The 26685-nt window shown below is 34.4% G+C and overlaps 18 protein-coding genes and 1 pseudogene across 19 annotated transcripts, besides 16 other annotated features; 9 read left to right on the forward strand and 10 right to left on the reverse strand.

The window, feature by feature from the left end:
* Positions 1–3163: part of a mobile genetic element that runs on past the window's edge.
* Positions 1306–1665, forward strand: TVAGG3_0115210 (uncharacterized protein; the record flags this gene model as incomplete). Its single annotated transcript, XM_051223305.1, has 1 exon — positions 1306–1665. The coding sequence occupies one exon, from the start codon at positions 1306–1308 to the stop codon at positions 1663–1665; it is 360 nt and encodes a 119-aa protein (XP_051108291.1).
* Positions 2610–2649: a terminal%2Cinverted (terminal inverted repeat of Maverick-2 transposon ID:TVAGG3_0115140).
* TVAGG3_0115220 (uncharacterized protein) lies at positions 2650–3084 on the reverse strand (the record flags this gene model as incomplete). The annotated part of the gene is made up of 1 exon (XM_051223306.1): positions 2650–3084. The coding sequence occupies one exon, from the start codon at positions 3082–3084 to the stop codon at positions 2650–2652; it is 435 nt and encodes a 144-aa protein (XP_051108292.1).
* Positions 3164–3932: 769 nt separating the features above from the next.
* Positions 3933–3977: a mobile genetic element.
* Positions 3933–3977: a terminal%2Cinverted (terminal inverted repeat of LTR141 transposon ID:TVAGG3_0115230).
* Positions 3978–3995: 18 nt separating this feature from the next.
* Positions 3996–4923: a mobile genetic element.
* TVAGG3_0115250 (transposition) lies at positions 4133–4846 on the forward strand (the record flags this gene model as incomplete). The annotated part of the gene is made up of 1 exon (XM_051223307.1): positions 4133–4846. A coding segment is annotated over one exon (714 nt), but the record flags the coding sequence as incomplete, so codon positions are not given.
* Position 4924: 1 nt separating the features above from the next.
* Positions 4925–4969: a mobile genetic element.
* Positions 4925–4969: a terminal%2Cinverted (terminal inverted repeat of LTR141 transposon ID:TVAGG3_0115260).
* A 423-nt stretch (positions 4970–5392) lies between these two features.
* Positions 5393–5803: a mobile genetic element.
* Positions 5804–6125: 322 nt separating this feature from the next.
* TVAGG3_0115280 (phage tail repeat-like family) lies at positions 6126–6710 on the forward strand (the record flags this gene model as incomplete). Its single annotated transcript, XM_051223308.1, has 1 exon — positions 6126–6710. The coding sequence occupies one exon, from the start codon at positions 6126–6128 to the stop codon at positions 6708–6710; it is 585 nt and encodes a 194-aa protein (XP_051108294.1).
* Positions 6711–6752: 42 nt separating this feature from the next.
* On the forward strand, positions 6753–7229 carry TVAGG3_0115290 (uncharacterized protein; the record flags this gene model as incomplete). Its single annotated transcript, XM_051223309.1, has 1 exon — positions 6753–7229. A coding segment is annotated over one exon (477 nt), but the record flags the coding sequence as incomplete, so codon positions are not given.
* Positions 7230–8039: 810 nt separating this feature from the next.
* On the forward strand, positions 8040–8891 carry TVAGG3_0115300 (DNA/RNA polymerases family; the record flags this gene model as incomplete). The annotated part of the gene is made up of 1 exon (XM_051223310.1): positions 8040–8891. One exon carries the CDS (start codon positions 8040–8042, stop codon positions 8889–8891), a length of 852 nt encoding a protein of 283 aa, XP_051108296.1.
* Positions 8892–8913: 22 nt separating this feature from the next.
* Positions 8914–9153, reverse strand: TVAGG3_0115310 (uncharacterized protein; the record flags this gene model as incomplete). Its single annotated transcript, XM_051223311.1, has 1 exon — positions 8914–9153. The coding sequence occupies one exon, from the start codon at positions 9151–9153 to the stop codon at positions 8914–8916; it is 240 nt and encodes a 79-aa protein (XP_051108297.1).
* Positions 9154–9183: 30 nt separating this feature from the next.
* On the forward strand, positions 9184–9450 carry TVAGG3_0115320 (uncharacterized protein; the record flags this gene model as incomplete). The annotated part of the gene is made up of 1 exon (XM_051223312.1): positions 9184–9450. The coding sequence occupies one exon, from the start codon at positions 9184–9186 to the stop codon at positions 9448–9450; it is 267 nt and encodes an 88-aa protein (XP_051108298.1).
* A 47-nt stretch (positions 9451–9497) lies between these two features.
* Positions 9498–9968, reverse strand: TVAGG3_0115330 (HNH endonuclease family; the record flags this gene model as incomplete). The annotated part of the gene is made up of 1 exon (XM_051223313.1): positions 9498–9968. One exon carries the CDS (start codon positions 9966–9968, stop codon positions 9498–9500), a length of 471 nt encoding a protein of 156 aa, XP_051108299.1.
* A 323-nt stretch (positions 9969–10291) lies between these two features.
* Positions 10292–10413: a mobile genetic element.
* Positions 10414–10685: 272 nt separating this feature from the next.
* Positions 10686–10718: a mobile genetic element.
* Positions 10686–10718: a terminal%2Cinverted (terminal inverted repeat of LTR63 transposon ID:TVAGG3_0115350).
* A 10-nt stretch (positions 10719–10728) lies between these two features.
* Positions 10729–12023: a mobile genetic element.
* Positions 12024–12812: 789 nt separating this feature from the next.
* Positions 12813–13004: a mobile genetic element.
* A 200-nt stretch (positions 13005–13204) lies between these two features.
* On the forward strand, positions 13205–13783 carry TVAGG3_0115390 (uncharacterized protein; the record flags this gene model as incomplete). Its single annotated transcript, XM_051223314.1, has 1 exon — positions 13205–13783. The coding sequence occupies one exon, from the start codon at positions 13205–13207 to the stop codon at positions 13781–13783; it is 579 nt and encodes a 192-aa protein (XP_051108300.1).
* Positions 13205–13783: a mobile genetic element.
* A 1436-nt stretch (positions 13784–15219) lies between these two features.
* TVAGG3_0115400 (uncharacterized protein) lies at positions 15220–15420 on the reverse strand (the record flags this gene model as incomplete). Its single annotated transcript, XM_051223315.1, has 1 exon — positions 15220–15420. The coding sequence occupies one exon, from the start codon at positions 15418–15420 to the stop codon at positions 15220–15222; it is 201 nt and encodes a 66-aa protein (XP_051108301.1).
* A 230-nt stretch (positions 15421–15650) lies between these two features.
* Positions 15651–23393: a mobile genetic element.
* On the reverse strand, positions 16083–16761 carry TVAGG3_0115420 (annotated as a pseudogene). The gene has a single exon. A coding segment is annotated over exon 1 (679 nt).
* On the forward strand, positions 16798–17022 carry TVAGG3_0115430 (uncharacterized protein; the record flags this gene model as incomplete). Its single annotated transcript, XM_051223316.1, has 1 exon — positions 16798–17022. The coding sequence occupies one exon, from the start codon at positions 16798–16800 to the stop codon at positions 17020–17022; it is 225 nt and encodes a 74-aa protein (XP_051108302.1).
* On the forward strand, positions 17092–17259 carry TVAGG3_0115440 (uncharacterized protein; the record flags this gene model as incomplete). Its single annotated transcript, XM_051223317.1, has 1 exon — positions 17092–17259. A coding segment is annotated over one exon (168 nt), but the record flags the coding sequence as incomplete, so codon positions are not given.
* Positions 17276–17665, reverse strand: TVAGG3_0115450 (protein of unknown function, DUF4108 family; the record flags this gene model as incomplete). Its single annotated transcript, XM_051223318.1, has 1 exon — positions 17276–17665. One exon carries the CDS (start codon positions 17663–17665, stop codon positions 17276–17278), a length of 390 nt encoding a protein of 129 aa, XP_051108304.1.
* Positions 17734–18369, reverse strand: TVAGG3_0115460 (uncharacterized protein; the record flags this gene model as incomplete). Its single annotated transcript, XM_051223319.1, has 1 exon — positions 17734–18369. One exon carries the CDS (start codon positions 18367–18369, stop codon positions 17734–17736), a length of 636 nt encoding a protein of 211 aa, XP_051108305.1.
* TVAGG3_0115470 (protein of unknown function, DUF4106 family) lies at positions 19927–20379 on the reverse strand (the record flags this gene model as incomplete). Its single annotated transcript, XM_051223320.1, has 1 exon — positions 19927–20379. A coding segment is annotated over one exon (453 nt), but the record flags the coding sequence as incomplete, so codon positions are not given.
* On the reverse strand, positions 20711–21121 carry TVAGG3_0115480 (protein of unknown function, DUF4106 family; the record flags this gene model as incomplete). The annotated part of the gene is made up of 1 exon (XM_051223321.1): positions 20711–21121. The coding sequence occupies one exon, from the start codon at positions 21119–21121 to the stop codon at positions 20711–20713; it is 411 nt and encodes a 136-aa protein (XP_051108307.1).
* Positions 23394–25222: 1829 nt separating the features above from the next.
* TVAGG3_0115490 (protein of unknown function, DUF4106 family) lies at positions 25223–25751 on the reverse strand (the record flags this gene model as incomplete). Its single annotated transcript, XM_051223322.1, has 1 exon — positions 25223–25751. A coding segment is annotated over one exon (529 nt), but the record flags the coding sequence as incomplete, so codon positions are not given.
* A 916-nt stretch (positions 25752–26667) lies between these two features.
* Positions 26668–26685: part of a mobile genetic element that runs on past the window's edge.

The following is a 26685-nucleotide window of genomic DNA, read 5'->3' on the forward strand; positions in this document are numbered from 1 at the left end:
TTCATTGAAAATGTCAAAAACAACTTCCACCACGAATACCAAGAAGAAGAGTGAGAATAATGAAGTAAAATAGATATTTTTATCTGAAGTAAATACATGCAGAACGAACAGTTAAACGAATTACTCCAGCAGAGCATATTCATCAGATTCGCTCATATTTCGATATCATAGACAATGCAGTTCAAATTGTGACACTAATAGAAAATATTCTGACGCAAAGATTCCATCACAACCTGGAACTGCTAAAGATAACACATGGTAACATTCAATCTCTCACCTCCTGGTGAAAATATGTTGACCTTTACAATACATTCATTACGTATAAAATGGAAGGTCAATTTATTGTAGATAAAGAAATTGGTTCAGTTCCAATAAAACAAACCCACCAGGATTTTGGATTGGTTTCGATGACGCTTTCTATGCAGTTGCTGGATATCAAATCCTTGCAAATGGTCGTATCGTATATTCTCTCAAGACAACGCAAGAGAAGAAGCATATATAACTTCAAACTCACAAACTACCGAACAAATAAAGAAAGTCGATGTTTTTTCAAAGACTCGACATAAAGATGTATGGAGTCATTCGGGAACATGCAGAACAGGACAAATTGTTGTGGTCCAATTACAGCAGGAAAATCATTTGATTTTAAGCTTCGTTTAAGAATTCCTGTTAGAAGATTCCTTCCATTAGAAGCTATTCGATTTATTCGCTTTTGCAGGAAACATTCAGCTTAAAGTAAAGTTCAGTAGCGACGCCTTACAATGCACATCTATATCTGTAAATGATATCATTGCTTTCAATCCAACTCTTAAAGTTGCATTTGCTTCAGATTCAAATCCACCGACAAATAAATTTGTTCCATGGAATGAACCATTCACTATGATAACGAAGGCAGTAGAAGCTAGTGGAACAGTTACTATTACAACTGTAACCCAGCAACTATTTCGAACAAAGATGGATTTTAATGAATGTTTCATTCATCCAAAGTCATTCTCTTTAGACCCTAACATTTATACAGAACTTGTAGAACATTATACAAACGAGGCTTTATGTTTTCCTGTTAAAGTTATGGATTGGATTCCTATGGATGGTTCATTCTCAAAGAATACAGATAGTTCAAGTGCAACATTTACAGCAGCTTATACGCCTATTAATGTTAAAAGTATTTGGGCACTATTTAGAAAGAAAGACAACTATTATGTTAATTTTGAGAACCCTAAGTTTAAATATCTTCAGCTTTCCATGGGAGCTTATGGAAATATGCCTGCAGAACCTGAAAAATCATATGGACCTGTATTTTATGAAATGGTTGCGAACGCTTGCAATACAAACAATGATATGATAGGATTTAATGAAGATGTTATGAGGTCATTGGTGGATGATGGTAGTGTGGAACATAAATGGGATAGCTATGACAATACACATTTCTTATGTGGTTTTCCAACAGAAGTGGACTTTTGCTTACAGCAAGGTCAAACATCTACTGCTCCAATAACATACAAATTGTCTGTTAAAGGACCTATTGAACTAGCAACAGAAAATGTACCAAAGCCACTTATTGGATTTATGAGGGATTGTTGCTTTGCAATACAAGTAAGACAGTCAGGCATACCAATAATAAGACTTGACGACTATAACTTAGCAGCGGACGACAGTGAGGAATAAAGGATGAACGTTTATTTTTAAAGCTTATAAATGAGTTCTTCATCAAGCTCTCGTGAACCTTCACCATCTGTGAAACAAACTTTACCAAACAATTATGGAGCACCTATTGAATATTTCTTACGAGCTGCACAATGGCAAAGAGCAGTCTCACCAAGGTTAGGTGTTCCACCAGCTCCTGTCAAAAATAGCATTTGGTCAAGTCCTTATATAAGATATGGTCTCCCACTAGGTTTGCTAGCTACAGCAGGAGCAGTTATGATGTTGAAAAGAAATAAAGCAAATGTTGTAAATAATACTGAAGTAGCTGAAGTTAAACAAACTCCAACACCATTGCCAAAACCAACGTCAAAACCAACGCCTTCACAAACAACACCTTCAATGACTCCTGAACCTATGAAAGTACAAACTCCTGTTCAAAAGTCAACTCCAAAACCGACTCCAACATTTAAACCAGAACCTACTCCTCAAATAAATCGTAAAACTCCTGCGTTTCCTTACTGAAAAAATAATGTTAGTTTTATTTTATTTGAACATTTTATTTAGAGTAAAATGACGACTAAAGTCACTGAAGCAATGAAACAAAAATTTTGGTAGAATACATTAAATCAGGAGCGGTTCCAGAAGGTTTTTACGTTCATACTATGAAGGATGGTAGAGTTCAGTTTAGAAAGATAAAGCAACCATTAGATAGAGAAGGTATATTAAGGAAGATTAAACTTCATGAGGACAACATTGCTGAACTTAAGAAGAAGTTAGAAGAGTTGGAGAAAGGAAGAGAGTTATAAAGTAATGAATTCAACAGACCCAAAGGGTCAGAGCCGCTTTGCGGCTAGGGTGAAAAAAGAGGTGAAAAAAGAGGTGAGATTTCACCACTTCACCTAAATTTATTTTTTCACCTCTGACAACGTTTATTTTTAAGTTTATTTTATTATTTAGCGAGAACGTTTATTTTTATATAAATGACAGAACAAAAATAAAGCATATCTACTCAACAGGAATGAGACCCTTACTGACTATGTATTCGTTTAATGCTTGATGAAAACAATGGTACATATTATCGTATGGGTATACACAACGTCTGTTTCCATCGTCGTCGTATATGTAGAGCTCAAATCCAGTCCAACCTTCTTTTGTACAATATGTAGCTTTATTTAAGTATGCATTTATGTAGATAAGGCAATTTTCTTCATCGCTCCAGAAATAATTTTTGTTCTTTGTTGAAATAGTTTTCGTTCCTCTGCGACCATAAGGAATGTATGCAATGAACTTTGCGTCATAAGGGATTGTAATATATTCGGGGTTTCTTTCATCGTCAATGGGTCTGTCTTTGTTAAAATGCATGTTTCTCAGTTTTACTTGAGTTTTGAATAGTTCACGGAAACGTTCTGGGAAAGAGTCATAGTAAATGTAGTCGGACATGTCTTTGTAATGAAATAAAAAATTTAAAAAAATAAAAATAAGGTTATTTTTATTTAGTGAGGACGGTAGGGAATTCGTTAGTGAAGTAGTTAGTGAAATCGTTAGTGAAATCATTTATGTGTCAGATGGTTTTGTAAATATTTAAGGTTAAGTTGGTGTTATGGTTGTGTTGTAAAATATACGTTACCGGTTTCGTAAAGTGTCAAACCGTTAACTTGGGTAAGGTGGAACGCAGTGCCGCCGTACCCAAGTTAGGGATACTAACTATAGCCAGAGGTGCATTTGGAATTGGAAAGAAGATTTTGAGTACATTAGGTATACTGAAAGAGAAAGCACAACCTATTATACAAACTGTACAGAAAGGTTGGGATGTAGCACGAGATGCAACAAATCTTATTCCAAATCCTGAAACAAGAGGAAAAGTTCAAGGATGGATGGACAATGTAGGAAGACAAGCAGGAAACTATTATAACAAAGCAAATGACTACTATAACCAAGCAGGACACTATATGGACCAAGGTGAAAGATTCTTTAACAGAGGATATAACCATGCACAGCAGTGGGTAAACAATAACCAACCGCAACCACCTCAAACTTGGAGAATGTAAAATTTTTTACTGAGATGAAATGAACAATGCAGCTTTAAACAGAATAACTCATGGAAGACCACCTTTTACACCACGTTTTTGTAAAGTTCTTCCTATACCTCAGGAAGTTTTAGACCGACTTAAAAAACATAAACAACCAGTTGAAAACAAACCAAACTAAAAATTTTTACTGATGTAATGCATGAAAATTCGGTTCAATTCATTTTTGACACTTTACATATCGGATGTATTATCTAAGAATTATATTATAAAATAATAATTTTGTGTTTTATAAGTTTATTTGTATAAATTGATTCAAAAAAAATGGAAAGACAAGAAGTGGATCTGCCAAATGAAAATCAGATTTATATTACGGCATATCTTGAATATTCTATTGGCAAAAAGACAGCAGACCAAGTTGCAAAAGATTTGCACATAGGTAGAAAAAAATTATTATTAAAATGGCAAGAACTTGGTTTAAATCCAAAAAAGCTCGGAAGCCAGAAACTCCTCTTAGAACAGATTTGTTACCAACCATTCACGAAATAAAAGCTAAGTACAATCTAGGTTATAAAAAAGTTTTAGAGAGTTACATACATGATGACACAGTTTCATTTCACGATATGCTTAAATTATACGAAAAAGAGAATCTTTTCAAATTTCGGCGAGATCCAGAAAAAATTGATGAACATCCAAATCAGTATGTTTCCCAATACGTAAATCAGCAATGGCATACTGATTTAAAAAGCTTCAAAGAAGAGACAAATGGTACCAAGCATACTTATCATTTAATTGCCTTTATCGATGACAGATCTCGTTTTTGTATTTATTACGAAATTCTTCCCGATAAAACAATGAAATCAACTTCAAACGCTTTACAAAATGCTATCGACTCTATCAAAATTATTCCATACGAACTTTTGACAGATAATGGATGCGAATTTACAGGAAAGGACTTCAAAAACGTTCTTCAAGTAAATGGCATTCAACACCATCGGACAGAACCTTACACACCACAGTTAAATGGTAAAATAGAACGTTTTTGGCAAACAATCTTTTCGGCTCGCCCAGATTTTATCGAAATAAGAGAATTTTTACCTCACGCAATAGAAGAATACAACACAGTATGGGTTCATACAGCTCTTAAAGATCTTTTCGGTGGAAAACCTACTCCAAAATCAATTTGGGACCAGGGTCCTAAATGGACAAAGGACTTAAACCCAAATCCTGAGTTCGAAATACAGCCTCGTAACTAAAAATAAAGTAAAAATACGAATAAACATTTTATTATAATTTAAATAATTTTTTTATTCATAAAGTAATACGATATATAGCTAAGCTATGTAAGGATATTCTGATGCTGAGAGTTTAAGAACTTTAAATTACGTATAGAAAAAAATTCATTTAATATTTTGTAACATTTTTTAAATTGATAGATAGTTAGATTTTGTAGGGGAAGGTAAGATTCTTTGTGGTAATAATGGTCGTTGAAATTAAAATGAATGTAAGATTTGTGGAGAAATTGTATAAATTTGCATAGTGTTAGATTCAGAATAGGAGCATATGAGCCAGTGATTGTGTCTAATGTTTTTAAGGTGCTAATTGGAAGTAGAAAAGAAAAAAATTTGTTGCAATAACATCATATTGCAAAAAAGTTTTTAAAATATGATGTATGAATAAGAGTATGATTGGTATAGATTTGGGTTGTATAAATGTGATTGAACAATTGTTAATGGAAAGTTCAAAAACTTGGGTGCAATCAGTTCTGATTGCACCCAAGTTTTTGAACTTTGTATAAGGAATTGTTGGCTATGATGTACTGATCATGAATCAGTACATCATAGCCAACAATTCCTTCGCAAACAGCGGGAAACTTTGTCTGAATAGTTTAACATTCAGACAAAGTTTCCCGCTGTCAGAGAGGGAATGGAAGGGTAAGAGGTATATATTCATAATGTATACCTCTTACCCTTTCATTCCCTCGAGAAAGTTCAAAAACTTGGGTGCAATCAGAACTGATTGCACCCAAGTTTTTGAACTTTGTATAAGGAATTGTTGGCTATGATGTACTGATCATGAATCAGTACATCATAGCCAACAATTCCTTCCCAAACAACCCGAAATTTGTCTGATTCCACACTAATTTTATTAATTTATCTAAACTTTTATCCTCGTCTACAATTTAATCATCAATAATTATCTCTTGTTCTATTTCACTATTATATATATATATATTTATATGATTTGATTTAAAAAAATAAATAAATAAATTAATAAATCATTTACTCAAATATATCAAAAGTTTTATTTTTATATATAAAGATAACTACTTTTTTAAAAATACCCTATATATTTTTGCCATGTAAACTATTTTTGCCATGTAAACTTGTCACTTTTGTCAGAAGTGAAGTGAACCGAATTTTCATGCACAACAAAAATTTTTACTGAGATGAAATGACCGAAGAAGTTGAAACGGTAGATTTGACACCACAAACAAAAAGTTCAGAACCATTGTCAAAACCTGTCAAAGAACTTACAGATGAAGAGAAAAATTCAATAATAGAAAGTGCCAGGTCTGGAAATACAAACCCTAATTATAAAGTCACTTTTCATAGAAATGGAACGGCTAGTATCTCAAAAAAGAAACAGACTCTCACAAATAAAATATTGAAGTCTGAAGGAGCTTTCGAGACAACAAATGGAAAAGTTTACTTCACTGACCAACAGTTCATTATAGAACATCTCATTGACTTAGAGTCGAAATATTCTAAACTTTACAACAAACACAAAAAGTTGAAAGGAAAACAAAAACAAATGGCATATGATATTTATGAAGATGTTGACGACACAACTGTTCCTGCAAGTGAAGTAAAGTCAGAGGAACCGAAAAGTGACGAAAAACCGATAGAAGAAGAAAAACCAAAAACTGAAGATAAACCAAAACCAAAGTTTAGTTTCCAAACTAAACCAAGTCAACCTTCATTAGCTGGTATGGGTTGGCGTCAAAGACTTATGGCAGCAGGCGGTTATGTAAAGTAAAGAAAAAATATTTTTTTATTTTATAAAAATGCCCCATATAGAATGGATAGAAAGTCTGCTAGAATAAAAGCAGAGTTACAAAGATATGGTTGGAGAGTTTCGAAGAATTTTAAATATAGGAAGGGAAGACCCATAAAAGTCTATGACAAATTGTCTGGTCTTCGCTACGAAATGGATTTGGAAACAGCACGTGCCAATTATCCAAACAGACTAGAGAGGTTAGAAGAAGAACGTCTTATGGACATGCCTTTCGATGTTAGTGAACCTCAAGTTGAAGGACACGACGACTTTGCCAGATTCTACTGGAAACATGACGAACAATTGCATCCTTTGAGAAGGAAAAAAGGAAAAGGTGAAGACGCACATGCTCCCATGGAAAGAACAAGATATGCATATGAAAAGTATCGTGAAGTTAGAAGTCAAATTACATCTGGTCGAACCTTTACAGTAAACTTTGACGAAGGAAAGAACAAAGAAGGCTTCATGGGAGTACTTGCTGCAATTCAAGACGGAAATAAGAAAGGACACAATCTCAGATTGACCATAACAGATTTGGATGGTCACATTTACTATGCACATGGCAATGAACAAACAGCCGCAAAACTTCTTGACGCTTTCAAGACTACAAAGAGAGAACAAATGGTTGACTCCGACTCAGACATTTTGAATGCAATTGAAGGAATTGCAAGTGTCAAGTTCGAATGGTACCAACCTAACCCTCAAGCAGTCAGACAACATGCTGGATACTTCCCGTTCATAAATAAGTCTGACATTGACTTGACAAGGTATGGAATTTACAATTCAATTGAAACAATTGTCAATGAACCTTGCATTCTTACATGTCTCAGGAACTCTGGTCTTGTTACAGATGAGAAGATGAAGTATCTTGAGTCATGTGTGAAGACAAGGTACATTCTCAGAGGTCAATTGGCAAAAATTGCACCGTTGGCAAATGTCAATATCCGAGTCAACATACCTACAGCTAAAGGTTCTTCACATGACGACTATGTTGTTGACAAAGACTTACCATGGTTGAAGATTGTAATTGTCCACAACCACTTCATGTTGAACGAAAGTCTTACAAACCCATTCTTTGGTAAAAGTAAGTGCAACATTGTCAGAGCTGTCAACATTCTTTTCAAGAAAGGTTTGTTGGAACCAATTCCAGATGACAAGCTGACAGAAACTTTTGTACCAAAAGACGAAACAAACTTTTCATTGTTAGCAAGACCAAAAGTTGTTCCAGACAAAGTTCTAGTACAAAAGAAGTACACAATTCCACAAGGGGTTGGTATGTTCGGATACCAACCTGAACCAAAAGAACTTCCAATGAGGTTGCAAGAACTTCAAGATGCTATAAACAAACTTCCATTGAGACATCCAATTGACGTCAAATTGTATTGGAGAGCATCTGAGTTAGGTCAGAAGGTTTTATATGAAACAGGTTGCTTCGACGATGTTTATGAGATAACAGGAGAAGTTTCTCAGAAGATAAGAGACTCACTTGAATTTCCACAAACTGGACCAATTGGTTGCGACAAGTTCGACTCAAACGAAAAGATATACTATGTCGACCTTAACGCTGCATACATGAGGTTTGTCCAATATATTCCGACTGGAATTCCAAACGAAGATGGTGAGTTCCCGGGAAGGAACTATACAGTTGTAAAAGTCATACAACAACTGTATGATATTAGGAAAGCTTCAAACCCCAAACTTGCAATGACACTCAAATTGCTTATGAATTCGACATGGGGATATTCCATTAAGAAACCTCAAGAGATGAAGAGTAAACATTATGAGAAGGTCGACAACTTTGTTGAAAGGTTTTCTCCTTTTATTTTGAAGTACGAATTCACTCAAGGTCAAAGTGGCTTAGTAACCACATTAAAACCCATTGTCGAACATTGGTCTTACCCTCAGTTCGCAAAAGCAGTCCATGACAACTACAATGAGTTCTTCTCGGAAGTCAAATCGAAAGTCAAGGTTTACTATGAGAACATTGACACACTCATGACGAACGAAGAAGGCTATAACAAACTCATTGAAATGGGAATGGTCGGTGAAAAGATGGGTCAATTCAAATTGGACAAAATTTTCACCGAAGTTCATGTCCTCTCCAAGCGTAAGTACTGGGGTGTTAAAGAAGATGGTGAAATAGTTAAACATTGCATGAAATAAAAAATTTTTATTCGAATTTGAATTAAAATGTGGGAATTCTTGGGAACGGGAAAAGCTTATTTACTTGAGGAACAGGTAAAGGTGGTGGAGGTGGTGGCAACCAGTCCATTTTATATTCCTTCCTAGCTAATTTCCGTTTAATTTCATGGTCGCCCTCGGAGTCTTTGAATCGGACAGGTCGAGTTACACCATTCTTGGTCTCAAACTCATATATAACCTGTTTGTCTGTATTTTCTTCGACTATGGCACGAGACACGAACATTGACCAAACGGACAAAAAGTGTCATTTCGGATGGTCAAGCAGCCAATCGCATTCGAGCACTTCGAAGAAGCCTTACGTTCCAAGGGAGAGGGTGTCTGGTGCAAGGCAGAGGTCATGAGACTCTACGAGCAGTACATCCTCAATGCCTGGGAGGACAAATCGTCCTTGAATTGGCAATTCTACCAACTCCTCTGGGACGACCTCCTACGCAACTGGGAAGATAACGAAAACGCCCAATTCAAAGGTCGGGAGCTAATTTTCCAAATTACCATTAATTGTGCCTACTTATCCAACTAAAAACTTAAATTTACTTGGGGTTTCCCCCTAAAATAATTTTTTTACTCTTAGAACCACTCGAGGTTCTCCTTACGGTTGTTGAGCTTGTCACCGTCAATGTGTCTGACCTTCGTCTTCTTGCCTGGATTTGGAACCCATTGAATTGCGACAAGCTTGCCCATGGAGATTGAACCGCGATTCCGAAGGTTAAGGTTCAAGTGTCCCAAGTTGTTGAGGACTGGGGTAAGAACCTTGCCTGTCTCCTTGTTGCGGATTTGGTATGGGTAGGGTTGGGAAATTTCGTAACCGTCATCGGCAACAAGGGTTGCCCATGTAGCGGATTCAGGAACTTCTTCGTGTTTCTCTTCTTCCTCTTCTTCCTCTTCTTCCTCGACAATTCCTTCTTCAATTTGGTACTCACGAAGTACGGTGTTGCATGTTCTGTCCTTTCCGAGTACCTTCCAGATGGCGTCTATCTCTTCGAAGAAACAGTAGATGAGTCTGGCAAGGTCTCGGTTCTCTCTCTCGTAATTGCGCAAGGTTTCCGTGAAATCGTTCAGGCATTTCTCATTATGATATAAATAATTTATTAATGCATTTATCCAATAATTATGCTGTTGTAAGACGAGTTACGGAAAGTGAGGTGAACCGAAAAAGTGACACTTATTTGGTCGGATAAATTCCCTATATATTTACTTGTCAAAAAAAATCAGACTTTTTTTGCTTTAAAAATTTATAAGTTAATTATTGAGAACGAAGGTGAAAGGAAATGGATATCTCTTACCTTTCATTCCCTCGAGAAAGTTCAAAAACTTGGGTGCAATCAGTTCTGATTGCACCCAAGTTTTTGAACTTTGTATAAGGAATTGTTGGCTATGATGCACTGATCATGAATCAGTACATCATAGCCAACAATTCCTTCGCAAACAGCGGGAAACTTTGTCCGAATAGTTTAACATTCGGACAAAGTTTCCCAACTTTCAAGCCGAAATTCGCGGATACCATTCACCAACTAGCTCTTGCTATGATGGTTATTAAAAATCAAGATCTATATTAAATTCAAAATCTACTCAAAGTCACTAATGTTCGATTTCGGAGTGTCAAATTACTGTACTACAGTTGCTGCTTCTTCTGCAACTTGCGTATCTCTGTAACGAAGAAAAAAAATATGTAAATGTTTTAAAAAGTAAGTGTTTATTCTTATTAATCTGACTGAGCTTAGTAAGAAGATGTAATCGATATTGTTAATTTGTGTTAAAAATTAGATTTTATTTTCGATTTTAAAATATTACCGAATTAATTTCTTTGATTGGCTCTCCTCTCGCGGAAATGTTGAAGAGAAATCCTCAAATCCTTAATTTCTCCATCAACTTTCCAAAGGGGTTCTTTGGTGGTATCATATTTTTCGCTGATATCATAAAATTTGTTTGGTGTAAACCAGGTATGTATTTCTGGATTTTTTGGTAACTGTGTATGTGGTGTTGCGTTATAATTTTCGATTAAATTTTGAATTTGATCCCAAGCTACCTCATCAACTTGAATATTCTGCCAAAATCTTTCGATTTTGCCATTCATGTAAGGGCAGTGTGGTATTATCGTGATTGATTCGACGTTTGCATTTTTTAATAAATTTTTGAAAACACCGTAGTTTTCAAGCCCATTGTCACTCCATATGGCAAACGGTTTGCCATATACATCGAAACATTGTTGAATGACACGACTTGTTTGTGCCGCTTCTTTAGTTTCGAGATGTGACCAAGCCAAAATTTTTCGTGATTTATCGTCAATAACGGCATATAGATATTCACCTTGGCGATGATTTAAAAAGTGAATATCTACATGCCATATTTCATTAACGTAAAAAGCTTCGTATTTTGTTTGACCTTTTGCCTTTGAATTTTTTGGCGGTTGTGCAAGATTGAGAAGTTTGAAACATTTATTAACAGTTCTTTCGGAAAATTGAATGTTCAATAATTTACGGTCAAAATAATCTGTAGTTTTTTCAAATGTTGAAGTTGTATTTGTGCGTATTGAATATGGGTCATCTTCTGAATTTATATCCGATTCTGTATCAATTGAATTTGGACTTGATGAAAATAATTCTTCGGCTGATGAATCGTCGGAATTTGAAGAGATTTCTGATGATAACTGTTCAGATGAACTTGAAATGTCAGGAGAACTGTAATCAAACTCTGAATTTTGATTCCGTTGAGACAATTGTGGAATTGGAAAATGAATTTGAATATTTTGTTGATTTTGCATTTGCGATTCAAGTATCATTTGACGATCTGTTATAATTCGGCCGAAAGCCCGGGAAATTCCTATTTTTTGAACTTTATTATGTAAATTTTGGACAGTATTTATTAATTCTTGTGGTGGATCTTTTGGTTTTGGACCTGTACGTAATTTTGGAATTTCAATTTGATTGAAATTAAGAGCGTTTTTAAAAGTTTTATGTGATATTGTGGGAAGAATTCTTCCATCTGTTAAAGGGACATTTTGGAGAACGGTTTCGACGTTAATACCGCTTTGAATTTGTTGATTAGCTTGATTTAACCATTCTAAATCAATTAAATCGAAGATTCTACCACTCATTTGAAAATTATAAGTTTTGAAAAAAACCGTAAATCATTATTGAATCTAAAAATATTTATGTACAAAAAGTCGGTATATATTCTATAATTATTTAAAATAATGAAAAAGTTGATTTGTGAATCATTGAAATATTAATGCTGTTATATATATATATCAGATGATATAAGATGATTTTTTTAAATAAAAAATAAAATTTAATTTTTTAATTGTTAAAATAAGAATAGTAAGCTTGACAAGTAATTTAAGTTTTTGCTTTGTAAAGTTATTTGGTTGGCAAATGCATTGTGTCACTTTTTGTTTGAGTTCACTTTCCGTAATTTGTCTTATGATAGAAGAACTTTTTCTGTCGGAAGGAAAAACTATCATAAGACAAATTACGGAAAGTGAACTCAAACAAAAAGTGACACAATGCATTTGCCAACCAAATAACTTTACAAAGCAAAAACTTAAATTACTTGTCAAGCTTACTATTCTTATTTTAACAATTAAAAAATTAAATTTTATTTTTTATTTAAAAAATCATCTTATATCATCTGATATATATATATATAACAGCATTAATATTTCAATGATTCACAAATCAACTTTTTCATTATTTTAAATAATTATAGAATATATACCGACTTTTTGTACATAAATATTTTTAGATTCAATAATGATTTACTGTTTTTTTCAAAACTTATAATTTTCAAATGAGTGGTAGAATCTTCGATTTAATTGATTTAGAATGGTTAAATCAAGCTAATCAACAAATTCAAAGCGGTATTAACGTCGAAACCGTTCTCCAAAATGTTAAACTATTCAGACAAAGTTTCCCACTGTTTGCGAAGGAATTGTTGGCTATGATGTACTGATTCATGATCAGTGCATCATAGCCAACAATTCCTTATACAAAGTTCAAAAACTTGGGTGCAATCAGAACTGATTGCACCCAAGTTTTTGAACTTTCTCGAGGGAATGAAAGGTAAGAGATATCCATTTCCTTTCACCTTCGTTCTCAATAATTAACTTATAAATTTTTAAAGCAAAAAAAGTCTGATTTTTTTTGACAAGTAAATATATAGGGAATTTATCCGACCAAATAAGTGTCACTTTTTCGGTTCACCTCACTTTCCGTAACTCGTCTTACAACACTTCCATCCGACAGGAAAAATTTTTCCTTCCGACAGGACACAAACGGATGAATGACGTTCCTCTTCCTGAATGCCTTCCAAAGCCAGAACAACCGAAAGCTGCAGAACCACAACAGTCTCCTCGGCAACCTCAGTTCCAGCAACTACCTCCACCAAATTACTACCAATTTCCACCTCAAGGTTACTACCCACCACAAGGCTTCCCGAACTACCCTCCTCAGCCTATGCCTTACTTCCCCAACCCTTGGTTGTTCCAGCAAGCTCCACCCCAGCAATTCCAATCTCAATCCCAATCGAAGAGAGAGCAAGAGTTCGAAGAAGGTCTGAACCGTTTACGCAAAGATTATGCCACAGCCCCGATGGAAGACGACAGGCTTTCAGTCTCTTCCCTAAGGTCGACCAATTCGACTCGTACCACAGATTCGGTTCGTGACCGTGAAGACTACCTCAAGCAGTCTGAGAGACTCTTCATCTTACAGCCATTTACAGTTGGAGCTCTCAAGAACATGCGCAATTACGAAGGTCAGACACCAGCTGGAGACCGCAAAACAGACGTGCTTACAAGAGCAGTCCAGCTCGTCAAGACAAAGACTGAGATAGTCGACTTCATTCTTGCAGCTGAGTGAGGTAGAATTTACGAAAAAGTGATACTTAACCTTAAATTTCCAAACACTATTTTTTTGATTGTATTTTGTTATTTATATATTTATATATGTATATATGTATATATGTATATATGTATATATGTATATATGTATATATGTATATATGTATATATGTATATATGTATATATGTATATATGTATATATGTATATATGTATATATGTATATATGTATATATGTATATATGTATATATGTATATATGTATATATGTATATATGTATATATGTATATATGTATATATGTATATATGTATATATGTATATATGTATATATGTATATATGTATATAGGTATATAGGTATATAGGTATATATGGATATAGGTATATATGTATATATGTATATATGTATATATGTATATATATATGTATATATATATATGTATATATGTATATATGTATATATGTATATATGTATATATGTATATATGTATATATGTATATATGTATAGTATGATGTATATATGTATATATGTATATATGTATATATGTATATATGTATATATGTATATTTATTTAAAAAAATTAAAAATAATATAATTAAAATTTATTTATATTTTAAATTTCATACTGATCTTCGATTCCAATTTGTGAATTGATATCATTAACAATTGAATTTCGGTGCACCCCTATGAGAGCGCTGGCAACCGAAACACCACTAGTAAGATTGTGTATTAGAAACTGCTTCATGCTGTGTTGAGTAAGCTTCGATGTCTTTGTAGGATAGCTTTCTGAGAGCGAAACAAGATAGTGTTGAAAAAAAATTGAAAATTTGAGAGACTGTGCAAGAGCCAACGACCAAAACACTACCAGTAAGATACAGCAGTAGTAGCTGCTTCATGCTGCATTGAGTATTGTTGAATAATTTGAAGTAGTGGTTTTTGAAATCAGCACCCCTATGAGAGCGCTGGCGACCGAAACACCACTAGTAAGATTGTGTATTAGAAACTGCTTCATGCTGTGTTGAGTAAGCTTCGATATCTTTATCAGACCACCTTTAAATTAACCACTCACATTCTCACTGTGGTCCATCTAAAATTTGTAAACTTTATGACATAAAATTATATTATATGCAGGATCCCACCTATTACTTAATCTTTTTGGAATAAATGTTTTATAATATTTATCGATTGATTGTAATTTTTTGTATAAAAAAAGTTTTTTATTTATATTAAAAATATATTCGGTTAATGATATTATCTTATAATTTGTAAATAAATCTAGTAATAAAATAACTTTAATAGTTGGTGTCACTTTTTCGAAAATTCTGGTTTTTTCCCGCAAAACAGACGTGCTTACAAGAGCAGTCCAACTGGTCAAGACAAAGACTGAGATAGTCGACTTCATTCTTGCAGCTTGCCCATACAAGTAAAAAAATAAACAATTACGAGTTAAACTTTTTATTCTTTCTTTTCTGAGTTGTTTAGAGCTGGTTTCTCTTGTAGGAACCTTTCGTACTCTTCCCTGGTCATGTAATTGCGAATTTGGTACGCAATTCCAGGTTCGTTGTTTTTGAACCTTATGTATGTAACGCTTCCATCCTCCTCAGGGAAGTAAGCTGCTAACATCTGACCAAGTTTTCTCGGTGACTCGGAGCTCATTAAAATGTCACTTTTTAAACGTTAAGTTTTTAGTCTTAATTTACCCTTTGTTTGTCAAGGTAGTATTGGAGCGCAATTTCTCCAAATTCTCTGTGTCGGAGTTCTTCAGCATTTTCCAAGGTGTACCTGGAGAACTCAAAGAAGTTGTCAAGAACATACTGCCATGCTGCTCTTCTGAGTTCGTCGGTATTTTGGAAGTGTTGCACCTTCGAGTCTTCGGACATGAAAAAATGACACTTTTTCTATTAAACCGTTTTGGCATTTCTCATGAGTGAGTATAGTTCTGCCGAACCATTGGAAGAGAAGAAGTACCCTTGCTGGCAAAAGACAAAAATAGTTGCCTTAGTTGTCATTGCAATTGTACTCGTAATTGAATTCATTGTACTTCTCTTCACGTACATAAAACTCAGCAATGGTATTTGCTTTAAGAAGCTACCATCTTACTAAGACTAAACACTTAGATTTTTCAAGCTTGACTTTTTACAATTTGAACTTTGTTTGCGTAGATATGAATTCTGAAAGAAGTATGAGGGTCTTGTATGACTTTGTACTTCTCCCATAGTTCATGTCTGTCAAACTTACCTGCCATGGACTCTTTCATAAGTTCCATGAAATCGTCTTCGGACAATCCGGGGAAAAGTATTATGTCAGTAAGTATTCTTTTAACATCCTTACTTAAACTCTTTGCTGTCTGTACACAAATGACAACTGAGATGTTAAAGTGTCTGAGCTTCTTAAGAATTCGACACATATCTTGTTCTCTGTTCTTTAACAAAGGATGAGAAGCAAAGTCATCTAAGATAAGAAGACATCTATGAGGGTACGTTTTCCAATCGTACGATTGCAATTTCTTCGAAATGTATTCTATCTCTTTCTGTTTGTTTCTGAAGTGTTTCTTCTCTAATATTCTCTGCATTTCCTCATTTGGGTCTTTAAACTTAGAATTTATATACTCATTTATAGCATTATACTTCAAAACTCTTCTTTGGTACTTCTTTATCCAATCTAACAACTCAGTATCCTTTATACATACTAACTTAGACTTCTTTATAATATCTTTGAACGAATTGACGGTTTGGTCAAATTGACCAGAAGTACTACAAATAACAACTAACTCATAGAATGGGTTCTTCTCATCTAGTTCTTGTTGTTGTGCAGCCATTTTAAGATAAGTGAAAGTCTTACCCGACCCAGGTGGTGCAATTAGACCTGTTATACCATTCTGAGCAAATAAGAACTTGTCATGTATAGGCTTTATCTGAGCATTTTCTAACTTCCTCTTGTTCTTATTTAAAACATTCTCAAATTTCTTGTCAATGTCAGCAAACTTTTTTCTAACATATTTTTAGAAAAATTAAAATTTTTATCTTTTAGAAAATGTCTAGCGATTTCGCTATCTATATTCGAGACAAACTTTTTGACAGCAAAACATCTGTCGACCATAAAATCTTACATAGTGTAAACAAGAAAGGTGAATTTGTTCTAAAGTTCTGTTTCTGGGAATATGACAAGAACCATAAAACATTAAGCAGAGAAGTCTTTAAGTTTGTCAATGACAGACTTGTTGACAGAGATGACGCCTCTTGGAGAGATGAAGTCTAACAAAACTTCTTAGAATGCAAAGAAGACACATGCGCTGTTCTTGAAGATGAAATAGAAAACAGAATAGATGAGCTATTAAAGGACAAAGAACTTTTACATAAATATGGTTCTGAGAAATTTGACATAACTCCACCAGAGAAGAAGAAGAGAGAAAAGAAAGAAAAGAAAGAAAAGAAAGTAGAAGAAGAGAAGAAAGAACCTGAACCAGTTCCAGAGAAAAAGAAATTTGACATGTAAAAATAAAATTTTATTTTTAGAACATTTCTGGGTCAATGTCAATGTTCTCTTCCTCTTTAGGAGTAAACACTGGCTTAGACTCTAAAATCTTTTTACCCAATTTACCTTGAACTTCTACAACTTTAGACTCATAATATTCATAGTCGTCTGTCTTCTTTGGTTCATAAGGTATAACAAGTTTGTATGCTTTGCCTTCTTTAAGGTTTGAGAACCTTCTGTCAAAACTTTCTTTGACTGTTAACAAACCTTCTATGTCTAAGTCTTCAAATTTCGCACCATTTTTAGTCACAATAGCAAACTTAACTGGTTCGATGTTCCAAACTTTGCTGAATGAAGACTTTTCAAAATGGTAGAAGTAAACATTCAAATATGTGAATGGGTCTAGTTCTTCTTTAAGTCCTGACATGTACTTGTTTACTGAGATGAATTTTGCCATCTTTTTCTATCGGATAAAAAATATTTTTTTTTTAAAATTTACTCATAAAAAATTTTCTTTGTATATACACCATTCTGAACATCTAAAAGACTTTTGACATTTGCCAAGAATGTTCGTTTAGACGCTGTCATATAACCATATTCTTGACAATATTGTTTATACGAATCGTACAATGACCTTTCATCTAAACACTCAAAGTCAGTTTCATCTATGAACAGTTCATATACACTCTTGTTTGCTTCTAACAATGTTTGTCTCTCTTCGGTATGTGGAATTTGTCTTGGATTGAACTTAGAAATATCTAATGTCATGAAATATGAGAACAGGTGGTTGTAAAAGTCAGATGTCAAAGTTTCTGCTAAGTCGTCAAAATATTCTGTATCTTGCATATGAGAATCCGACGTTCTGACAACTACATATCTTCTGTCAGAACTTTCTAACTTCATCGGAACAGCATTGTTTGAAACCATAATGAAGTTTGCAACATTTTCACAAACTCGTTGGTCTTTATACTTTCTTTCAACAACTCCAACTTTGTCTGTTATAAGACTCTTCAAAGCATCTGAGTTCAAAACTTTTGTTGTATCTATACTTTGAAGTTTATTGCAAACTATAAGTTTCATATTCTCTATTGAGGAGTTAAACTTGTCACAGATGTTTTCTAAGTTTGTCATATTCGGATTCGAATAACCTTCTAACAGTTTGCATAAGATATCTGTAAAGAAAGTATTCTTACCAGTTCCTTGTTTTCCAATTATAATGAGAGCAGTGTCATTTTTAGCACTTGGATGTTGTAAGATGTTTGCAAACCAACATAAGATATACTCATAAACCTTTTCGTTTCCATTGCATATAATTTCTTTGACATGGTCTAACCAAGCTTCTATAACATTTTCTTTCCATTCTACTTGTTCGTATTTATATCCAGTGAAGATAGAATAGAAGTTTGGAGAAAGTGTATAAAACTTTATACCACGAACTGAAAAAATCTTCTAACTTTGACAATAAGATATTCCCAAGCATCTAACATCTTCATGCCAACTTGTACAACTTTTATTTCTTAAGTTTCTGTCTACATTCTTGTTCTGAAACTATTGTCGCTTTAGGTTTGTTAAAGACTACATCCCATTCTTTCATAACATAACATTCTGGGGCAGAGTCAACATAAATGACTAAACGTTTCAAATTCTCGACTGCTTTGTTATAGTCTCGAAATGGACACATATTTCTGAATGCTTGGAAGTCATAAAAATCTGAAACATCTATTCTGTACATTTTTATAAAAATAAAAAAATATTATTTTTTATTCTTTACTTTGTTGTTCCATTTGTTGCATTTGTTGTTCTTGAGCTATTTGTTGTTGAAGTTGTTCTTGTAATACAATACTTTCACCAGTTGCATCTTCCAATTCGAAACTTTCTGCCGTCATTGACAAATACATAGACATAAAAGTTTTACAGGAACAAAGTTTGCGTCAACTAATGTCAACGTTATACTTGCCAAAGTGTTTGAGTTCACTAAGGTTGAAAATTCTGCATTCGAATGAACAATAGGCAAAGCAGCAGAGAAAGTATTGTTTATACGCATAAGTATCTTTTGGTCATAATAGTTTCTGTCGACATTCGAATAACACTTTGAACCTAAGTTTGAAACAATATATAAGATTGGTGTGCTTAATGTCAATGGAATAGACATTCCTTGTATGACACCTTTTCCTGTTATAGAAACTGTTGGTAGTAAAAACCAGAAATAAGTTTTGTATTATAGCTCATATCGTTTATAGTAAACTCAGTCGGACATCCAAACATAATGAAACCTGCTCTAGTTGCAGCACATTTTACACCCGTACTTAAAGTATTAAATAAGTCAACAAAACCTGTTGGTGGTATATCTGAGTAAGTATCTTCAAAGGAGTATTTTTTACCATTCACAACAATAAAGTCTTCTGGTGTCAAAAGAGCAAAACAGGCTTTAGTCGTCATTGTGTTTAAGGTTAGTTTACAATATCGTCCTTGAGGACTTTGTAAGTTTGTTGTTATAGAATTATATGACTCAGGGTTTTTAGTCGTAATAGTATAAACCATTATGTCTTCTGCCATTTACTTAGCAAATAAATTTTAATGAAATGTTGTGGTCGTCAAATATTTTTATAACGTCTGGGAAACTAATTTTAAGTTCAACGTTTCACCACCTTTCATAACGTATATCTTGTCAATGACATTATATGAAACACCACAGCAACTAATGTCGGGTTCTATTTCTTTGATGTTTATATCGTCTGCCTCTGTCAAAAGTTTCAATAGTTCTTTCAAAACTTCATGAGGTGCAATGACATATGAGTTCACTTTTACAGGGTTGTGTTCGACCAAGTTTAACATTATACCTAAAGCTTGACAAATCTTCTCCTGAGTTTGAAGTTTGTCTTTCAGTTGTTGGTAGTCGTTTCGAATATCTGCAACAGAACTTAAGTCTCTGCTAACTTCAGGGTATGTTGGTTGTTCTTTTACAGGAACTATTGTTATACCATCTTGGTCTTCGTATGGTTTCCCCACTTCAACATCTCTGTCTTTGACATTGACAACAACACTTTGACTGTTTGTTTGAGTTGGTGAATTTAACTTCACATCTGCCACTGCCATTAAACCTTTTGAAACACTTACGCTTCTATTTTTCGGAAATGACATTTTACTTAGAATAAAAAGATGGACGTATTCGGATATCTTATTGAATTGAAGCAGAACAAAGTTTATACTCACAAACAATACAAATACATTGACAGAATAGTTCTTTACACAAACAATGGAAAATGTTATAGAATAGCAATATTTGCTGAACCAAAATATTTTCATAAAGCAAAGAAAGTTGGTATAACTGAAATGGTGAAAGTTCTTGAAGCAGACAAAAATATAACTTCAAAACTTACAGATATTACTAAAGGTAAGTTTATCTTACAATATTATGTCAAAACTGGCGTACTGTCAATATTTGACGGAGAGAAGTCAGTTCAAGAACAACTTACTGACCTGCTGCCAAAATCTGCTCGATGGAAGCTGTCGTTCTGCCAATCTGAGGAGCCCCAGCAGGTTTCATCGAACGAATCTTCAAAAGAGCATCTTCCGTGAAAAGTGCTATTGGTTTTGTAAACTTCTTTGCTCTCAATTCATCTGGACCGTCTCTGTCACCAGTATATTGTATTTGAACTGTACCAACAGTTGAAATACCACCCATAAAGTCTTCTGAGTCAGCAAATGGAATGCCAAGCCAAAAGTTTGAACGGTCTCCATTTGTATATTGAGTTTTTTGACCTCCTGTATGAGTCCATACTTTCACATATGGCATAATAGAACTTTGCATTTCAGGGTTAATAGTTGTTGTGAAGTTGTTGTTAAAGTTCATAGCATCTAATGTCAAGTTGTATGATCTCATATCCTCAACTGTAGAATATTCTTCTCTTGGATAATATTTGCCATCTATGTTTATATGATATTTAATACCAGGGTTGTAGAAACAAGAATAGTCATTTATAGTTCGTCTGAACAGTACAAACATAGTATCTGCATGTTTCATTGCAGTTGTTAAAGCAATATCTGTTCTTGAACCTGGGTCAGCACTTTGGTTTCCAACTTCACCTGCAAAGTCTTTGAAAGATATTTGGTGTATAGGGAACATAAGTGGAACTGCAATATATTTGGCAGCTAAAGTATTTGAAATATCTGGGTCCAACATATAGACTGCAAGTCTGCTTTCTATTCTCTTGCATTCAAATTTTTCGCATGTGAACATAACTGGGTCCCAAGCATCTCCAGCAGCATTGAAATAATAGTTTACTTCAGTGTTGAGGTTTGAGAAACCAAAGTCTAAGTCAACTTTGTCTTTGCAAAAGTCACAGAACTTGGCTCCACCAGTTCCAGCTACAGTAATGCTGAATGGGTCTTGTGTTGGTGCAATGACTAAGTTATTTTTGCTTGGAGTAAGTTCGATAGAATTTTTTCCTGCCCAGTTTGGCAAGTATCTTAAAAACCTGAAGATGAGGAAAGATGACAAAGGAACTCTAAGTTTCAGTTTTACTTTGGTTACTGCTGCTGCAGTTTGTCCAAAAAGGTTAACATAAACTCCTGGAACGTTAGGGTCAAGTCTTCTTATTTTCTCAATAGTTGCATACTGGTCTGTTTGTTCTCTAGCTTGTGGTTGTACTGAGTTTCTCAAAGCGAACCATTCATAGTTTGCCCATGTTACTGTTTGAACTAAGTCAGAGTTAGAATATATCTTATATCCCATGAAAACTCTGGAGCATATTGGTATCCGACATAGAAAATTCCATTGCAACCTTTCTTGTCAGACAACTTGGCAGAAGGTTTTAATTTCAATGTCTTGTTCCACGTATAAGAATGAGTTGTCAATAGAAATAATATGAAAACCTGTCGCAAGCAATATCTACTGTTGTTGAAGAACCTTCTCCAAACTCACCTACGTTTCCATAAGAAACAGCAGTTGTATATTCGTAAGTTCCAGGAACTATTTCTGACCTTCTTAATGGCATTGTCGCATTCGTTATACCATTCGGAAACATTTCCGTTCATGGCATCCAAAACTGTTGGCGTTATATTCTGAGCGGCGTACATTTCATATGGGTAAAAATATAGAATAGTTGGATTTATATATCATAATAGAACCCACTCGGACCAAGCTTTACTTTCTTCCTGACTGAGTTTTTAACTCTTCTTTTCCTTCATTGCCACTACTTTCACTAGATGAAGTTACTTCTTCACTACTTTCACTTGTTCTACTCTTCTCTTCTTCTTTGGTGTCGCTTTTGGTAACTTGCCCTCTGCTTCAAGTTGTTGCATCTTTGCCTCATGTTCACCTAGTATGTTGTAAATTTCCCATGTCCTTTTTGCCTTTGGGCTCTGGTCGCCCATCTCAGGTAACCTATATTCTAGAAAGATTTTGTCATAGTTTGTATTTGAGTCTTTCGCTTATTGTTTGCATGACTCTTTCCTGAGTTTCCGGTTCAAGCTCTTCAAACAGAGCTTGTCCATATGGAATAAGCTCGTTTCCAAATATATGTTTTTGTAGCCATTCTGGTTTTCTTTCCATGTAACCAATAATATCTTTTGTGAATGGGAAAGCTTTTACCCAACGTTTCAGGCTTGCGTCATTTATTTCTGTAGTTGGTTTTATTTTGTCAAGGAACATGTTTTCAATACTAACATTTCATTTGGTACTGTCCATTTGAGTTTTTCTTAATATTCATCCCTTCTCAGTTCATTGTCTGCAAAGTAAGTTTTTATGACATTTTGCAAACTTTCGTTTGCAAGGTCATGTACAATAGGTTCTCTTCCTTCTCTCTCCCTAACTTTCTTTCTAAACTCTTCACCAAAATACCATCTCTATGGTTCTGTGTAGTTCTTTGAGATAAATGTTCTAGAACGTCAGGTGTTATATTTCCTTCAGCCATGTTCATTTCATACTGGTCCAAAATATCTGCATCTTTCATATCTTTCAATGGCATTAAAGCTGCGCTGAAAATACCAGCTATATCTGGTTCACCATTCACTTCCATTGCGTCTACAACTTCTTGGAATTGAGGTTGTAAGTTTATGAACCACCTATTCGGATTAGCTTTATGACCCCATCTCATTGTAGTTCCATAGTCTGCAGAAACAAAAGTAGGTTTGTTTCCATATTGGTTAGGTTCTGAATGAACTTTAAACAATGTTTCATTTCTATATGTTTTGTTGAAATTTAACCTTTTATTTTCACCGAGTTCAGCCAAAGATTGAACGTTATATGGTCGTAAGTAAAACGGATTATTGTATTTGCGTACATTATCTTTCAGTACTTCCATTCTATGCTGAATATTTTCATCTGATGTTGGAGTCTTTTGTATGTCGGCGAACATTTTTCGATATTCTTCTACTATGTCAGCCGAATTTTTCTTAGACTCTTGGAAAGATTCCATATTCGCCGCATACACTTGTTGAGGGTCAAGATTTTTCGGCTGTTCCAAATCTTCATCTAGTTCTGTGAAGTTAGTTTCCAAAGGAGGGATTTGTTCGTTTCCTTCAGGCTCTTCTAGCTGTTGTTGCTGAACTATTTCTTCCATGTCTGGTTGTATCTGAACTTCTTCCTGTGGAGTTTCTTGTACCTCATCTGGTGGCATTTCATATATTCCGAGACCGTTTTTAACAAGTTCCCTATCTAAGTCATCCGGACTCATAAACCTTTCTTCTTTCGTTCCGTCTCTATTTTTTACGCGTTTCATGAAGAGAGTTGAATTATCATTTAGCTCTGACACCAAATATCTCGGAGTAAATTCATTCATGTCATTTGGATGATATGCTATTAAATCATATCCCTTTGCGAGCTTGTATTTTCCAGGTTTGAGATTATATCCGATTTTATGCTGAACCATAAAGCTAAATAGGTTCGGGTCAGTATTTCCTTCCTTGAACTTTCTAATAGCTTCTTTATATCTGTCACTAAAGTCAAGAGTATCTGGGTAACCATAATCTTCCTTAAGCATTTTTAAGAATTCTTGGTTTCCTTGTTCTCTACTTCTTTTATGTCCTTGCTCTGTTTGTGGTTGTTGTTGTGCAGGGTTTTGAACTGTTGGTTGCTGTGCTGGTTGTGGAGGTGGTTGTTGTGCTGGTTTTGGTTGTGGTGCAGGTGCTGGTTGTGGAGGTGGTTGTTGTGCTGGTTTTGGTTGTGGTGCAGGTGCTGGATTTTGAACTGTTGGTTTTGGTTGTTGTTGTGGTGCTGGATTTTGAACTGTTGGTTGTTGTGTTGGTTTTGGTGCATGCCTGTGTCTGTGTCCATGTGACGATGTAAATGTTTTAGGTAGTCCTGGTGCAGGTGCTTCTCTTGGAGGGTTTGGTGGTATATAAGTTCCACCAGCTGGCACATATGTTCCATCTGCAGCATAATGTCCTACCTGACTTTTCGTTCTTAAGAAAGCATTTACTAGGTCTGTTTTGGTCTGTTGTAACTCTTTTTCTTGACTTTCCACAACAGTTGCTCTAACGGCGTCATAGGCACTTTGAACTGCCTGTCTCGTTGCTGCATCTGTTATTTTCGTCATATTTTGTGCTACTTCTCTTAACTCTTTGTCGAAACCTTCAGACTTCAGTTTCTTTCCAGATGAGAAGTCGTTCACTAGTTTCACCTTACTATGAAGAGCTTCGAAGGCGTTCTTAAAGTCAGCATTCATTAAAGCTTCATTTGAACTGTCTTCATCCGCTTGTATTTTTGTCCTTATTGACCCTATAAGTTGGGCTGCTTTAGCGTTGGCTTGGGCATCTAACCAGTCATTATTAGCTTTTATATATTCTGCGCTTTTCATTGCCTTTTGCATGGCTGCGTCGTTATTTTTACTTTCTTGTGCTAAGTTTTCATACTGTACGGTTTGGTTTTGCAACTGTAAAAGTTTTTCTGCCTTTACATTTGCTTCAACTTCTTTTTTATACTCATCGCTATCCATATATGTCTTCATGGCTTTTTGTTTTATCTCTTCATCTTTCATTACTTTATATTGAGTAGTATGGTTTTTCAAATTTATAACATCTTGTTCCATTTTTGCTACTTCTGCTGCTTTTTCTGACACTTTTTTTGCATATTCCTCTGTACTTAGTTCTTTCAGTTGTTCTTCTTTCTTCTTTTTCTCTACGTTTAACTCATTGAGTTTCTTTGTGTGTCTGTCATATTCTAGTTTCTTTTCGTTTTCACTTATTTGTTTCTGTATGTCTATGTTTGACTTTTTGACATCTGTTATTTGATTTTTGAGTGAACTCAAATTCATTTGACTTTGAGGGTTATAAGCTGTTCCGTCTGCAGCTCCACCATAGCCTGCCATTTTCGCTAAAAGTGCCGCTCTTAAACCTCCACTCTGTGCACCAATAACTCGGTTTAAAAGCATAGGGTTGCTTGCCATTTGTTGCAACATAGTGGGGTCATTCATCATTTGTTGTTGCAACTGTTGTTGTGGTGTTAGTTTTACTATTGGATGTTTCAATGCTCTCTTCCTCTTACGTATATTCTTACGTAGCTTACGTGGCATTTTAAGTGAAGTTAAAAGGCGGTTTTTGACAGATGTTTATATGACACTTTTTGTTCAGCACAAAAAACTACTCGGTCAAAGTGTTGTCAGTTTTGTAAAATAACCGTCTTATCTCATTCTATAAGGGGGAAAAGGCTTCTCAAAGTATACTTCCTTGGAACGCCCGTAACTTTTCCTGTAGCGACGATAGACCCTTAGTTGTCCGGACAAAGTTATACTATTTTGAGTGCTCTACAAAAAAGTCAACGGCGACGACTCTCAAAAACCGTTGTGTAAAATGTTTTACCGTTGGACAAAAAAGTATATATAGAAAACAAAAAACTATCTCATACCGAAATGGCTCACAAAAAAAGTGACATTTTTGGCGCCAATAATTTGATTTTTCTGATTCTTTCTATTTCGATATATTTATTTAATATTCATATTCCTTTATATTTCCTCATATTATTTCCCATTTTTAATCATATTATACAAATCTTTAATAATTTTTAATGTTTTGAGCTTCAAAATCTTGTTCTAACTATTTTCATTCATATATCCTAGAAAAAATTAAAAAGTTTTTTAGAAATAAAAATGTTTGTATGTAAAGTATTGAAAATATTCTAGATGAGAAGACATTCTCCAGAAGAGATTGATATTGATTGGCTTTGTGAAGCCATCACAAAATCAAATAATGGAGTTAAGTTAACTGATATTTGCGCGAAAGCTAAAATAAATCATGAAGGCAGAGTTATATATAATCATACTATCTTAAAGTATTCCTAGAAATTTCCAAAATTAACCGAAATATAACTGTACAGAATTACTATTTTCGAGATAAAATTCATATGGAAATACTAATTCATAACGCTTTATGTTATATAAAATTTAATTTATAAAAATTTCAAAATAAATCAAATTTAACACAATGAATATAACTCAAAGTTTGGAAGTC

Source organism: Trichomonas vaginalis, chromosome IV (assembly GCF_026262505.1).
Source record: "Trichomonas vaginalis G3 chromosome IV, whole genome shotgun sequence".
NCBI lineage: Eukaryota > Parabasalia > Trichomonadida > Trichomonadidae > Trichomonas > Trichomonas vaginalis.